The sequence below is a fragment of the Parus major genome, chromosome 2 (genome assembly GCF_001522545.3).
Source record: "Parus major isolate Abel chromosome 2, Parus_major1.1, whole genome shotgun sequence".
NCBI lineage: Eukaryota > Metazoa > Chordata > Aves > Passeriformes > Paridae > Parus > Parus major.
The window spans coordinates 106004782-106020135 of NC_031769.1; the positions used below are offsets into that span (position 1 = coordinate 106004782).

At 40.7% G+C, this 15354-nt stretch overlaps 1 protein-coding gene across 7 annotated transcripts in view; it reads right to left on the reverse strand.

Annotated features, from left to right (window-relative positions):
• Nucleotides 1–426: 426 nt before the first annotated feature.
• The window catches only part of KCTD1 (potassium channel tetramerization domain containing 1), a 67643-nt gene continuing 52715 nt past the window's right edge, over nt 427–15354 (reverse strand). For all 7 annotated transcript variants that reach the window (XM_019005729.2, XM_033512241.1, XM_033512239.1 and 4 more), the window contains 3 exons: nt 6490–6634; nt 3902–4207; nt 427–1415 (listed from right to left, as the gene is read on the reverse strand). In XM_019005729.2, coding sequence (XP_018861274.1) covers nt 1257–1415; nt 3902–4207; nt 6490–6634 — 610 coding nt within the window. In that variant the 3' untranslated portion in view covers nt 427–1256. The remainder of the gene's footprint in view (nt 1416–3901; nt 4208–6489; nt 6635–15354) is intronic.

Consider the following 15354-nt stretch of genomic DNA (forward strand, 5'->3'; position numbering starts at 1 on the left):
CTTGTAACGAGGAAAATGAGCAACCTGAAAACCAGACAGGCTGACTGACACTCAGCAAGGCAAGGGCTTGGAGAGTCAAAGCTGCCAACTCCTTAAGCAAGGGGGAATGATGCAAGGATTCACTGTCACACGGAAGGTTACAGAACCAGGTGTCATTTTTTGATGGGTTTCCCTGGGCTGAGCCAATGTTATTTTCAGGTCTGACCAACAGCCTCTCTCCTGACTAGGACAAAGCTTAAAAGAGACAGTGCTGAAGGAACAGCAGCCATGTGCACCACACCAGAAGATCCCTCAACAGCCTCTGCTGCCTTTAACTCACTCCACCCTGTGCAGGAAGCACTGCCTGCCCACTGCCTTGCCCCTCTACATGCTGGAGTGCAGTGTAATCCCACCTCTCTGTTTCTGTTGGCTTAAACCAGACCCTTGTTATTTTAAACAGGAGTTTATTGTATTTAATACATTATAAAATTTGAAAAAATTGTAGGAAAGCAGCAGATTCAAACCAGAGCATCTCTACCAAATATTAATTATTCTGGCCCCCTTTGAAAAACACAAAACAAAACAACAAAAAAACCTCATTCAAAAGAAAAGTTAACCTTTCACATCTGTGAGGGCAGACAAAAAGTGTGCGACTTCTGTACAAACTACATTTAAAATTTCAGCTTTCCAATGCAATGGATGGTTGTCTCCTGAACACCTGCCCATCCACCTCTAAAAAAGACAGACATAAACCTCCATATGCAAATAAAGTTGAGTCAAGGTGTATACACATTAAAAAGTGGATGGCTGTTTGGCAATGAAAATGGGTGAAGAGTAGTCTATGAATCCCCCCCCTGGAAATGGCTTGTACACCCTTAAGTGGGCCTGGGAAGGGCCTAGGACACTTAATGGCCATCACAGCACCAACCTCATCTACCACATTTTGCCATTGCATTTCCTACCCTTTGACATATACATACATATATATATGTACAGACATACATATACATACATATTTTTTTATGTGTGTGTGTGTGTTTTCTTTTATACCTTGAGCTTATTATTATTATTATCACTACTATTCCAAGTGTTCCCATATGAATTCAGGTGTGGTCTCTATATTTGATATAAATGTGTCTTTTATTCAATTTTAGTTCCAGGACTTGTTTGGAGTCCAAACTGCACATGAAATGTCCCCTTTTTTTTTTTCCTCTTTGTTTTCTTTTTTTTTTTTTTTTTTTTTTTTTTTTTTTTTTGCATAAAGAAGCATGTCCATTTTAGTCCAGAGGCTCTTGCTTTATTCGAATGACAGAGGGTGCACGAGATGTCCTTCTGAGTTCTCGTCTTAGTACGTATTCACTGAATTGGGAAGAGTCCACCCCACCTCCACATGAGCCAACAATCTCAAACCCTCTTTGCTGTAACCTCTCGAGTACCTGCAAAAAAAGAGGAAACAAACAGCAATTTATAAGTGAATAAACAGACTATTTGCTGTCCAACAGTAATAACTGCTGTTTTCAAATGGATTCAGCCAGGGAAAAAAAAGAGTGGTTACATAGCTTAACTTAATAGTACTGGATTGATTTCTGATGACTATGGCCACTGAGCAGTGAAAAAGAAAAAATGAAAATTTATTTCATTTTTTAGTACTGCCAACAAATCCAGTCTTCCGGTCACAGAAACATGACTAGAAAAACACATTCTCGCTTCACAGAATTTACAGCACAAAAGGGCAAATACATGATTGCACAGCAGATGCTGAGCAAACACCTCAACGACATGGTGACAGTGTAGGTAACATGGTCATAATTTCAGAAAACCTACCATGATATTTACTAGAGACTTAAAAACTAACTCTTTGTTAGTAACAAAGAGTTAGGGGTTTTTTTGTAACTCTTTTTATCATCATCTTCACCTGTTCTGGGGTTCCTCTGCCTTCACCTGTGAAAGAGACTTCCTGGGATTTACCAGGGTTAGCCTGACAGCTGCCAGCCCCAAGGAAGGGGCTGATGTTCCTGGACCTCAGAGGATGTGGGATCCTCTGTTCAGTATGACCAGACCTCACAAGGGTTGTGCTGGAATCAGATGCCTACCACGGCTTTCTCAGCTGTTTCACCAGTTGCCAAATTGGCTTGTATGTGTGCTGGGACAACACTGGCAAGCAGAATGGCAGAAGGCTGCAAAGGACTAGTGCAGGGGAAGAAGCAAACTGAGGTTTAAAAGTGCTTCAAAGAAGACATTCCATGTCTTTACATAAAATGCTTCAGCTTGGCAAATGTCTTTCCAAAGTACTTAAGCATGGCTAATTGACCAGCAGTCATATCAAAAAGGAAAGGGTAGGAAAACAGACTTGGAAACAGTGGAAACAGTGATCAAAACACATGTGATCTTTAGCTTTTAACATTATATGCCAAAATCTCCCACCCCTGCCCAAATGTGTTGGTGCAAGCCACTCAAAAACAGAACAGGAAAACTTGGGTCCTGAGAAAAAATGTGGTGGAAGCAACTCTGGAAACTAGCTCAGACATGGACAATCCATTTGGCCTGTACCTCATTATTCAGGTTTATTGGTAGTCCTTGTCCTGTCTCCCATTTCTATTAGTATTGGGAGGTGCTTACACGTTCCTGTTATCATGGTAATGGTCCTGTGGGACCATTACCTCTCTTGAGGCCTGTACATATTTTGCCACTGTGACTCAGGTTTTTCACATCAGTAAATATGCTTTGTAATTCTTATTGCGGATGTTGGGCTCTTCTACCAGGAAGCCAGCAACGGGTCAAGAGGAAATGGCCACAAGATTCAGGCTGGGTTGGACATCAGAACAATTTCTTCACTATGAGGATGATTAAGCATTGGAATGGACTATCCAGGTCATTGGTGAAGTCACATCCCTGGAAATACTCAAGAAATGACTGGATGTGGCACTTAGTGCTGTGGTTTAGTTGACATGGTGGTGTTTGATCAAAAGCTGAACTTGTTGATCTTGGAGATCTTTTCCAGCCTTAATGACTCTGTGATTCTCTACATGGACAGTGGGACCTGGCAGGTGAAAAGATGCCAAGCTCAGCTTGCAAGCCTGTTCTGTACGAGAATTCACTCATGAGCCTTGCAGCATTTAGGAGGTGTGTTTAAACCCAACAGCAACAATTTGCTGTTGATGATTCCACATGGGAAGCACTGGCTATGCAGGATTTCCTGACTAGGTGCAGGCAGGTGTCTGAGGCTAGTTGCTTGTACCCAACACAGGATAAAAACATAACACTAACACTGAAGCTGATTATAATTATTCCAGGAATTACCTGCATTTGTCTCCCAGATTTTTTCTTATCCATTTGGTAACATCTACAGATATTAGACACTTCTATATTGCATCATAGAATACTTTGGGTTGAAAGGCACCTTTAAAGATGATCCAGTTCAACCCCCCTGCAATGAGCAGGGACATTAACTAAATCAGGCTGCTCAGAGCCCTGTCCAGCCTGGCCCTTGAATATTTCCATGGATGAGGCATCCACCACCTCTCTGGGCAACCTGTTCCAGTGTTTCACCACCGTCACTACAAAATTTTCCTCCTTTTAACTAGTAAAAATCTACCCTATTTTAGTTTAAATCATTACCCCTTGTGCTATCAATTGTAACAGGTCTCTACTATGCTGTAAAAAATCAGGAACAAACACTGCAAGTGAAGGGTTTTCCCTATGACCACAGAAAATTTTAACACTCCTGTAGCTTGTTTGCAAAGAGATTTGGTGATACGCGAATTAAAAGGGGAAAGACAACTCAACACACAGACGTAAATAACTTGCTTAAAGCCTCCAGCTGATTCTGCTCACCAAAAAGCTCCAGTGACATGGAACAGGGTCAGCCCGCCGGTTCCTGACCAGCAGCTCCCTCTCAAAAAATGCACACGTGACTTCCTACCTGAACTGAGTTGAGGTGACAGTATCCGTTCAGTGGAAATCGGATGACGTGTGTAGAGTCGTGGTTCCAGCCGGCGTTGACAGAATTACACATCACATCACCGATCTCTGGGAACACCTCCTCTATCAATGACTTATCTCCACTCAGTGTAATCCTCTCGCCGAGATCTGGGGCAACTCGCACCACCAGGCACTCGCAAGACTTTGAGAAGCGGCCACTCTCCCGGTCCTGTTTCCACCGTTCCATCTCTCCTAGCATGGGCTGAAGCTGGAAATATTTTGCTTCTTCGTATAACAAGCTGTAGTCCTGAAAGACACATACATTACTGTGCACAATTAAAAGAGACATTGCTAATGTGGTGCTTAAGGTGTATGGTTATTCAGGCCAACACTGCTCCAGGTCTGGAACCCTTCAGACAGAGCTCCTAATTACTGTGTAGGAAGGTGTAATAAAGTAACAGTGCAAGCAAAAAATAACCATCAGCCATTTGAAACACAATGAATATAGCAGCATTTGTAAGAGCTGGGAAAGGCTATGCCTGCCCAACCCCCTTCTGCAAAAAAAAAAATCGAACTTTTCCCCATATTTCATCTCCACAGTGATGTCATATAATAATGATCTCATTGAACAGATGGAACAGAATTCAATCAGGATTCAGAAAATTCATCACTAGGATCCATTGTGTCTTACAGCAATACTTGCAGGCATTGTGACAGGTATAAGAATGTAAATGAGGGAGCCTGCAATAGTTGTTAGTGTAAAATGATTCAGATATTTGCATAATGTTTGCACATATTAGTGCATTTTAAAAATTAAGTATTTTTTAATACTTCCCTATTTTGCCACTAGTATTGTTTACTACATCATCTCAAATGCTAGAGCAGAGGGAATGCATTTCTAGGCATAGCCACTGCAGAAGTAATTTAGAACTAATGATGTGGAGTCTGCCTACTGCCATTTTTTAAATTTAAAAAACATTTTTTTAAAAAATCTTGTTTTTCTAGGTGTAAGAGCATAAAACCATTTGGAAAATATTTATACAGAGAAAATAGATACATGAAAATTAGGGAAGAGAGTGAAACAAAATTACAAGAGAAGCCTGCTAACAGTCAACATGGTCCTGAATGTGAACCAGAAGCCAAATACTTGATGAGGACACCTAAATCATGGCAAAAATACTGCTTACATTTATTGTGTAAAAAAAAGTAATGTAATCTATATGTTTCCAAGAAACAAGAAACTGTTCATTTTCACCACTGTTTTTTTTTGTATACCTTAAAGCTAACTGGGGAGGACACCCCTTTAAACATCACAGTTGGGTGAACTTGCCAGGAGTTACATTTTTAATTTCAGCACAGCTACAGTACATTTATGTGTTTAAAAGGCTCTACATATGTAATTTCTTAATATTGCATGAAAGGTGGCTTTTCCTTTTTCCCATTTTCCTTTTTCCTATTTCTGATTACCTGCAGGAAAAGTGCCAAGAGCAGCACAAAGTCATGCTAAGGCTTCAAAAGAAGGAAACGATGCTTAGCTGTTAGCTCCAAACTCCCACATTATTCAGGGGGATCTACCCTTGTCACATATGGGAGCAGCAAGGATGTGTCTACAGCAGATGATTCAAAGGTTGCTGAAACAGAGCTCTTGAACTCAGTCTCACACCATATTATGCCCAAACGCCTGAAAAACTGTCTCAGCTATGAGAGCAAAAGGACTGCAAACCAGGGTGAACTGCTCCATCCCTGCCTCATCACCCATCACCTCTCTTGTTCAATCCCAGTTGCTGCATTTCCTACAGTGAACCAGGTGCACTGATGTGTGATCATTAAGATAAGGATCTGTTCTGACTGAAGACATCACATATACACCCTCATACCTACCAGCTGATCACATGGGTTCTAAAGCTCTACCTTTGCAGGCTCTGTCTGACAATGAACTATCACTAATTCAACTTGTTACTAAAAGCTGAAGAGAAAAAAAAAGCAGGCTCTTTAATAAAAAGTCTAAATGAACTATTAGACATAGAACATAGAACTATTAATTCCTAACTTCTCTAGAACTCCAAAATTAAACTTGCAGTATGCATTCAAGAATCTGAGGGAGAAAAGATTCTATGACTTAATGCCCAAATATTACCATGTGTGCAGTTTATTTTGTCAATATTGTGATTCACACACCATTTTCTGAATTTCAGTGTGGGAGTGGAAACTGGAACTGCTGCAATCACTGGGGAAGCATAAAAATGGATGAGAGGACAAGCAATCAGGAAAGCTCATGAGCAGTCAGTTGCAGATTGTAACATCACATCTGTTTCCATGAGTATGGTACAACATTTAATTTCCCTAGGTCAAATCTGGCAAGGTTGCTGTATTACCACAGTAGCCAGGAGGGGAAAGTTTAATATTGATGCCACTCTAGAAAGGGAAGACACCACTTTAGCAACTCCATTCTTACTTCTGCCATGTACCTGAAATCAAACACCATACCCTGTAAGTTCCCCACCCCTATCCAGGGCTCTGTTTTGACTACCACCAGATGCTTGCTTTACCAAGGTACATGCAAAACAACCAAGTCCCTTGAAATCTCACCTTGAAATCATCAGGAATGAGGAGTTTTGATGTCCTTAAGAAATTCAAGATATATCTGAACATCTGCCCATCTCTGTCAATGAAATAATGCTGCTTGAGACTGTCGAGGACAATGGGCTCTGTGCCATCGAAAAGCCGGCCGATTCTGGAGAGGAAACAAGACACAAGGAGCAGAGTCAGACCAAGCTCAGCTCAAGAACTGCTCAAGCAGCCCAGCACTACAAAACCCTCCCATGCAAACTTCACTGAAGCAACTCTGTGGCTTTGTTTCATTAGAAAAGGGCTGGTTTCAAACAACTGTGTAAGCCACATATTTTCCAGCGTGGCCTCATGCTCCAAGCAGCACAGCTGGGGAGGTGGAAGGGAAGGAGCCAGGCCAGCAGCCTCTCCCACCCACTTCACTGCCCCAATCTGGATCTCATAAGATGACAACCTCTCAATTGTTTTGGACACCTCTTTTGATAGTCCCCTTCAGCACAGCCCATCCCCTCTAGATGCTCCAATGCCCTGGACTGACTCATTCTGCTTTCCAGAGCACTGCATAGGGAACTTGATTTAGTTAGGAAACTACCTGGGGAATAGTTTGGTTTGGTTCTTTGCTTGGTTCTCACTGGTTTTTTAAACCCAGGTCACTTTTTAGATGCCATTTACTGCAACCAACACTAGGGCAGGCACAGCTGAGGTCAGGGGCAGCACACTGGGGTAAATATAAAGATGGGGGTACAGAGTTGATAACATTTCAATGTGAGGTAATGCTCTAGTGTAAAAGTTAAGTGCTTGTGGCAGGTATCAACCAGAACACTCAAATAACACAGAAAAACATCTCAGCTTTTAGACACCACCCACTGACCACCAGAACCACACAGCCACCTGGACAGCCTCTGCTTGGCAACAGGTCCTGCAACATCAACCAGGTGGGTGCACATACATTCCTGGATGCGAGTCTCCCAAACCAGCTTTAGTTAGAGCAATAGGAAGGGCTGAAAACGCCAAACAAAACCCTCAGAGAGTAACACCAAATAAATGTTTTGTTTCTGCACTGGGGCATTTGCAAAACACCCCTGAGTCACTGGTGGTTTCCCAATGAAATGAGCAGGAGTGACTGGCAGGTCTGATTTTGTGTGCCTGTTCATATGTCTGTAGTGCAATGTGGAAGTACTTTCTGACAACAAACAGTCACGACACACTATTTTTGTTTTGTTTTAAAAACAATGAATAAACAATGAACTCCCACTACCAGCAATAAAAAAAAAAAAGAAAGCCACCAAATACTCAGGGGTGATCAGCCCTCCTGGCTGCAGAAAGCACCCCAGGCTGAGAGATGCCCCATCCACTGGCCAGCAGAAGGGGATGTCAGGAAGGCATTCAAGAGGTGGGAGGCAGCAGGGCTTGCAGCAGGGTCTCAGGGAACTGCAGAGGGGCAGGGCTCCAGGTGACCATACACTGTGTTGTATCAACAGCCAAATATCTTCCCTTTGAAAATGTCACAGGCAGCCCAAATTGAGTTTGGAATGATGTCTGTGCCTGGAGCAGGTATATGTATATATCTATATAGATAAGTTGTGAACAGAATACAAATCTCATCTATAGTTTCTTACCAGCTGGGAGGAGACCAGGAAAGAAATAAAACTCCATTAACCCCAGCTGGCCATTTACAATTCCCTAATAAACGTCTGAACCAATTCAAGTTGCATAAAATCTGTAACATATAAGGCATTAAATGTATTTTGCATCATGAGCAGGTACAGAACACTTTTTTTTTTCAAAGCCATCCCTTGAACTATTCAAGCTTTCTTCCTCAAAGACTTGTTACTGCCTGCCCTGCTGCTCAAAATTTAAGCTGTGACAGCCCATAGAACACAGGCTCCTCTTCACTTGGTGTATGAGCCACATTTTATGTCTAATATGGAAGCACTCAGCATTTAGAATTAATTTTCCCTTATACTCAAGCATGTCATCTTCAAATTTATCACGGAATTCACACACAAAACATGTATTTGGCCAAGTCAGTCATTACTGAAATGTATAATTGTAATTGGTTTCTGCAGCATTTTCCTAGTTCTAAATTACTTATATAATTACATATTTTAAACCTCTAGGCTTTTTGTCTCCATTTTATTAATTGTTTAGAGAAGAGCAAGATAGTATCAGAGGATGGAGCCTTCTGACAAAGCCATAATGCTGAGGAGAGTGCTCAGCCACAGGGTGTGCTACCTGGGACCTGAATAGCTTTGGGAATGGGCAGGAAGTGTTAACAGAAAGTGCTGCCTTAGTGCTCTGCTACTCTGCAGCAGCAGCAGCAGCAGCAGCAGCAGCAAAAGAATCCCAGGAACTGCAAAGTCACAACTCCCTCCCGACTCCCCCGCCAGGATCACTCTGCAATACACAACTGCACTTTCACGTATTAAAACAGCATTGGAAGGCTAGACCCCTAGCAGAGAGACTTCTGTAAAGAAAATTAATTAATTTCTGTAAAAAAATAAACACTTTTTTCCTTTCCAGATGGAAAAAATGTAGATTCCAGCTTCCTTCGTATGTCCTTCAGGGAAAAAACTTTAGATACTGTGGGATCCAAATCTGGTGACATAGTTCTGCTCCTAATCTGTATTTGCTATACCCATCAGGAGAGGAGATTGGGCTATGCCAGGATTTGGGGAACAAACAGCATCCTCACCTTCCAGCCACACCAGGAACTCTTGGGTTCCTGGGGGCACAGTGGGAAGCACTTTCTCATGCCTCACTTGTCACCCCCTCTGTACAATACCATTTGATAACCATCCTCCCTGCCACCCATAGCTTTGCTGGCACTCCTGCTTGGTCTCACAGTGGGATTACTCATGTTTAGGAGACACCAGTTTGCTGGCACAAGAAGGGACTGGAAAATCATTATAATTTCACTTCCCAAGAAAACCTGAATGATATTTTTCTCCATCTCCTTCCTGACAATGTTGGCTAATGATTGGCAAAGACATCTTTCTTCTTTAAATGACTAATTCGTAACAGGTGAATGGAGTTTTGAGACAGGAAAGCGCTCTGAAGTAGGCTTGCAAAATAAGATGATAATTATATGCAGAATTAGCCAAATATCAAGGGTAAAGGATAAGAAACTGCAGTCCATTTACAAGAAAATGTGCTTCTGAAATATTTAATTAAAACTAACAGGCTGGAATTTTCCATATATCAGAAAAATTAATGTCCCATGGGTTGAAAGTGCGACCTCCAATGGGTAATAATTAATGTCTGTGGCTTTAAGTATCATATTCCACTGTCAGAAATCGAATGCTTCAAGGGTTGAAAATATAACCAGTGGAAAACCCTGTTTCCATCAGAGAATTTGGTTTTACTTAAAGGACACAAACTAGGTATAGCTACAAGCCCTTGTTTACTGGAGAAAAAACAACAGGGAATGGAAAAGATCATTGTTTTAATTCCATAAAATACTACAGGGATGGATCTTTCTTCCCACAGATCAGCACTCCCGTAACAGCATTCCTGTATCAAAAAGCTAGCACATGAGGATGACATTGCTTGCAGTATTTCTCAAATTCTTCAGAAAAAAAGTCCTGCTTGTCAAGTATAAAAATATACTGTCTGCAGCAAAACTGCATACACAGTGTGTTTATAGCCTTGCTCTCTTGTTGTATAAATATTTAAATATATTATTATTATACACATAAAGAGAAAAGACTGCACTTCAGTATACTCTGCCTCAGCTGGAAATGTGAGAAAGCAGCAATAATTAGGAACAAGATGGCCAGTACTAATTAAGTCAACTATTGCAAAACTCTCTTAATGCCAAGAAAAATGAAAGAATTCTGCAGATTGTTTTAATGGCTTCACTGGAGAGAGCTGAAATTCTTCCTTTCTGTAATCAAAAGGATACAGGGTACATGGAAAAGCTGCAAGCCTTGATGTTTGCAAACATGCAGGATATTACCTCACTTTCAAACTAAGGTAGAAATAAACCTTTTTCTTCTCTGAGAAAATACAGGTTTCTTATAAGTGAATATATTCAGTATATCACTTCTTGTATTAACGTCTTTATCAGAGGACACTACAAACTCCAAACCAACTGAAAATCTTTTGCAATGAACTACTTTCAACAGTTCTGAGCTGTCAGGGTTCCCTGCTCCCACATGTCTTTCACAGAACAACAAAAAGGGAGGAAAAGTGGTGAGAAGTCCTTTTTTTAACCCCCCAGAGGAGGCTGTGCAGCAGGAGGAGCATCAGTGATGCCCTGGAACTTGCAATCCTACACTGTGGCAAGGCAAATAACTGCCTGGATTTCACTGAGGGTGGATATTCAGCAGAGCAAAATACTCATGAAAGCACATTTCTCTCCCTCCCATCATGAACCACAAGACAAAGTAAATGTGTTTTATTTGAAATCTTACTCATCTGGTTGGAGCCACTGCAGGAAAGTGATTAGGAATTTGGTCCTTAAAAGTTAAGTGCAAGTTTTATTATCACATCATTATATTTATGTGGCTAATGGGAATGCTTATTTAACATTCTGGAGTGTGTGGAGAGTGAGCTGGAACTCAAAAAGGCGTTTATTTTTTTTTTTTTTCTCGGCAACTTTTTAGTCCAAGCTGTCCTTATTAATTTCTTTTCATTTTCTTTTACTGAAGGCTCAAAGGCAATTTGCATAAAAGTCCATTATAAATTAGATCTGTTTAATGGTATGCTCATCTCATGGCTATTTAATTTTACTTCCTCGTATGTCTAAATTATATAATTTTGCACTGTTCCCTAGCAGCTAATACAGTTGAAGAGGTGTCTATGCCAGTGAGAAATGTTATCCTACCCAAGTGGAGAATGATGAGGTTTCTATTTTTTTTTTCTTTTGAGCACCACTTTGACAGTATCAACCTGCTTTTCTTTTTTTTAATAACTCACATCATTTGGATCCATAGAGACTGAAAACATAGCAACCTTTATAACTCTGCATAACAAAAGTTGGCTCATAAACATAACAGAATACATTTGCAATTTTCAGGAACCTATATTACAAAAACCACATTTTAACCAAATACCCTGTTGTAATCTCTTGCTCTCAGTGCTATTATAATTTGTTCTTATCTTTTTCTTCTTACATTTAATTTAAGGTTTCGTGTCCATGAGTCTCAGGAATTCCTTGGCACATACAGTTCCTACATTATGAGAAGATGCATGAATACAAATAATTATAAAGCAAAGGTAACAGGGGAAAATGTATTAAAACCTAAAATCTCATGAAACCTTCTATAGAGAAAGTATTTATATAGGAGCCAAAATGACAGAGAAGAAGAATGTACAGGAAGAGGTGGGTATTAAAGCACCGGTTCTTACAAGATTTAAAAAAAAAAAAGTTACATTTTAAAGAACAGATAAATGCCAAATACTGAGTAAAACGATGTCAAACCTTTGTGGAAATATTTGCTAAAGATTAAGGAACTGAATCATTTACATGGAGAAGATTTCAAACATCTTAAGATTGTTACTTCAGCATGACAGTAAAAGAAAAGGTAGGGGCAAGCTCAGAGGGCTCATAAAGCATTTAGAAGGAAGTGAGATAGACAAAAAGTGGTGAATAATCTTAAAGGCAGAGCAAGGCATGTGAAGAGCAGATGGGAAGGATCTGAAACGATGAGTGACATGGTATCATCAGGGAATGCACCAGAGACCAAAAAAAAAAAAACAAAAAAAAAACCCAAAAAACACCCAGAAAAAAAGAGAAAGATGGGATTTGCTACAACCTGCCTGATCAGAGGCAGCATCAGGAGCAGAGATGAAAGAAAATCAGACATATTACAAAATGAACTAATAGTCGTTGGATCTAATCCAGATGGACAAACTGACATATTAACTGGAAAAGTATAAATGGCACAACATGGTGTAGTCATGTTGCAGGAATGCTACTGACACAAGAGCAAACTACGTCTTTCTACGCCACAGATGAGCGTGGAGAATGAGAGACATGTATTGAAGTGACAGCTGAACAAACGTGGTACATGGTCACAGGAAGCACAGGGGTGAATTAAGAAATGGATGGCCAAGGCTCCACAAGTCAGTAGGAGCACCCTAACCTCTGTTTGGCCAAAAAGGAAGTTTTTCCAAAATAAAATAACACCTGTTAAAGAGGTGACCTAGGAGTTTTCACACTAGAACTAATAATTACACCATGAAACAGAGGTAATACAGCAACTCCCCTGATTTACAGAACATACTGCCTGACAGCCATTCCACCCTGGTGGGCATAGAGTGCCCAAAGGTTCAACAAAAGCCAGTCCAAAAATGTAGTCTCTGTCAGCCTTCTCTCGGGATGTTCAAACCCTCATTCCCAAACTCAGGACCATCATCTACCCAGACACAGCTGGCACTTGTAGAATTGCTGACATCTTAGAATAGAAAGGAATACATAGTTGGGATGGGATGTTGAGAGCTGTTGACTCATGACCAGAGAACAGTATATGCAGGTAGATGGAAACCATCTCCCACATTGCAAGATGGCAACAAGGGTGAGGCCAGGACAGCACTGCTCCAGACCATGGAAGGGCCAGGGAGTTTCTGTTTACCATATTCCTTCTCTCTTTGCTCTGCTGTACCAGTGAGATGCAGACTGATAAGAGGAACAGGCTGAAACCCTAATCTGCATTTTTTCACACAAGGCTGGGCAGGTAAGTGTTTTAAAAGCAATTTCAATACCATGTCAGCCAAACTTCCAGAATCTTTAGGTTGCATTACAGGCTTCAGACGTGGCTGAGAGGGATCTATCCTCTGCTCACCAGTTGTTCTCCCACCCCAAACCAGGATCTTTACCCCACAAACTCCATCACTTTCCAGAAAGTGAAATTCCTTCATCTGACAGACACTGAAGTTGCTGACACTTCCCAAGTCATGTATGGACCATTCACTTATGAGCTGGACTCGATGATCCTTGTAGATCCCTTCCAACTCAGTATACTCTCTGACTGAATACATCCTTGACCCTCAGTTTTTCTTGTCTTGTCAAATATACTCTCTAGCCCTTTTGCTACCGTACAGATACATCTCCAGAAAATTTAAGCCTTGCAATCACCAAATAGGTGTTTCTTAGCCAAACTACTGTCTACAGACCGATGCCACAGCCCCTCTCTTCCTCTAGGATTTTGAGACACCTCTGGGACCAGCCAGCACCCTGAGTGACCCACCTGCCAAATCATGGAGACTCAGAGCAGGGCATGAGGCTGCAGATTCCTGCCATCATCCCCCTCATCACAGCAGGCAATTTGCTCCAGGTATTTGTGAGGACATCAGGCAATAAGGAGCTACACATATGGCCTTCCCTGAACACCCACACGTCCATAGCCACAGCTTGACCACCAGGATTTTAGTCTTTTAAAATGCCATCTCTTCTTTCTTTTCAGGCTTGTGCACACACTGGATATACTGAAGAACAGTCTACAAGCCTTTAAGCCCCATATCTCCTACAGTGTTTGGTATCTTGCAAATAAGTCCTTAAAAACTTTCTAGTTTTCCAGAGCATATCAAAAACACTTTTCCTAAAATCACTTAAACCAATGAAATGTTAAATCAATTATTCATGCAAATACTTTTGCCATCTCTGCTTTTTGTAACCAAGTTTTCTTGGCAATGATAACATTTCACAGAAAAATTAACAAATGCTCTCTTTGCTTGCCAAGATGATTTTACTAAGCTTGAATCCGATTTCATTGAGGTATGTTATTTGTTTTATCTTGAGGGAAGCTGCCTATTAAGTTAGTAGCAACCGTGTCCTTTTGCTTATGATATGGTTATTACCGAGCTATCAGGAGTACCTTTAAGTTATTAGGGTGCAATGGCAAATTAAGTACTTTGCGTCATAATTAGCTAATAACTTTTGAATTATATTTTAATCATGTTTAAGATGGTCAGGTTGGCTGTGAGTACAGATAATGGAGGATAGGAGCAGAACAGGAGTGTTTATCATTCAATACCAAAAGCCAGAAAGTAGGTAAACCGGTGGATGCACAACACCCCAAAGGCCATGATAATCTATATATTCAGAACACTGAACTCCTTCACAGGCAGCAGTGCAAAAAAAGAGGAACTTGTGTCTTAGGATCACATTTAAGTAAAAAACAAAAATATATCTGTTTCAACTCTGCCTCCTTTGAGCCTGTTAACTTTATTTTTTTTAATAAAAAGATTGTTACCAATACCTGTCTTCAAATCCCTGTTGGTAAACCTGTTCATGCAGATTCCACAAAGAGAGGACACCGTTAAAGCAGCTTGGAAAAAACCACCAGAGCCATTTCCCTTTCAAAACTCATGATGTTCAAGAAAAACCAAACAACCAACAAAAAAACCTTCTCAGAATAGGGGAAATCTTTTGATGTATTCCTTTGTACATTAAGTTTGCCCCTCAGCTTTCATGAATTTTATTCAAACCTCTATTAGCTCTCAGTTTTTCCTCTGTATCCTTGAGAAGACTCAGCATCAAAATTCTACATACAAAATTTCCACACTGGAAATCAGGAAACACTCTGGAGATTCTCTATGAAATGCCTTAGAACAGTAATGGCAAAACAAGCTCTGCATCCAAACCCAATAGAGACCCCACTACAGCATGCATATGCTTTGTAGAATCCATAAGGTGTTGCTAATTCTGCCCCTCTCCAGAATGTTACTTTGAGGTCCTGGCATCCCACTTCACATGCCTGGGACCTCTTTCTGTATAAATGACAAACATGGCAATGAAACCGTAATGAATTAAGCTTTCCAAGATCTTCACAACTTTGACTACTTAGCCAGAAATCACATCTATGTTGTTTTGCTAACTGCTGCCTTCTCTAAGAGAAAGGACAACACGTTTCCATAGACAGGACAAGAACACACTTGCCT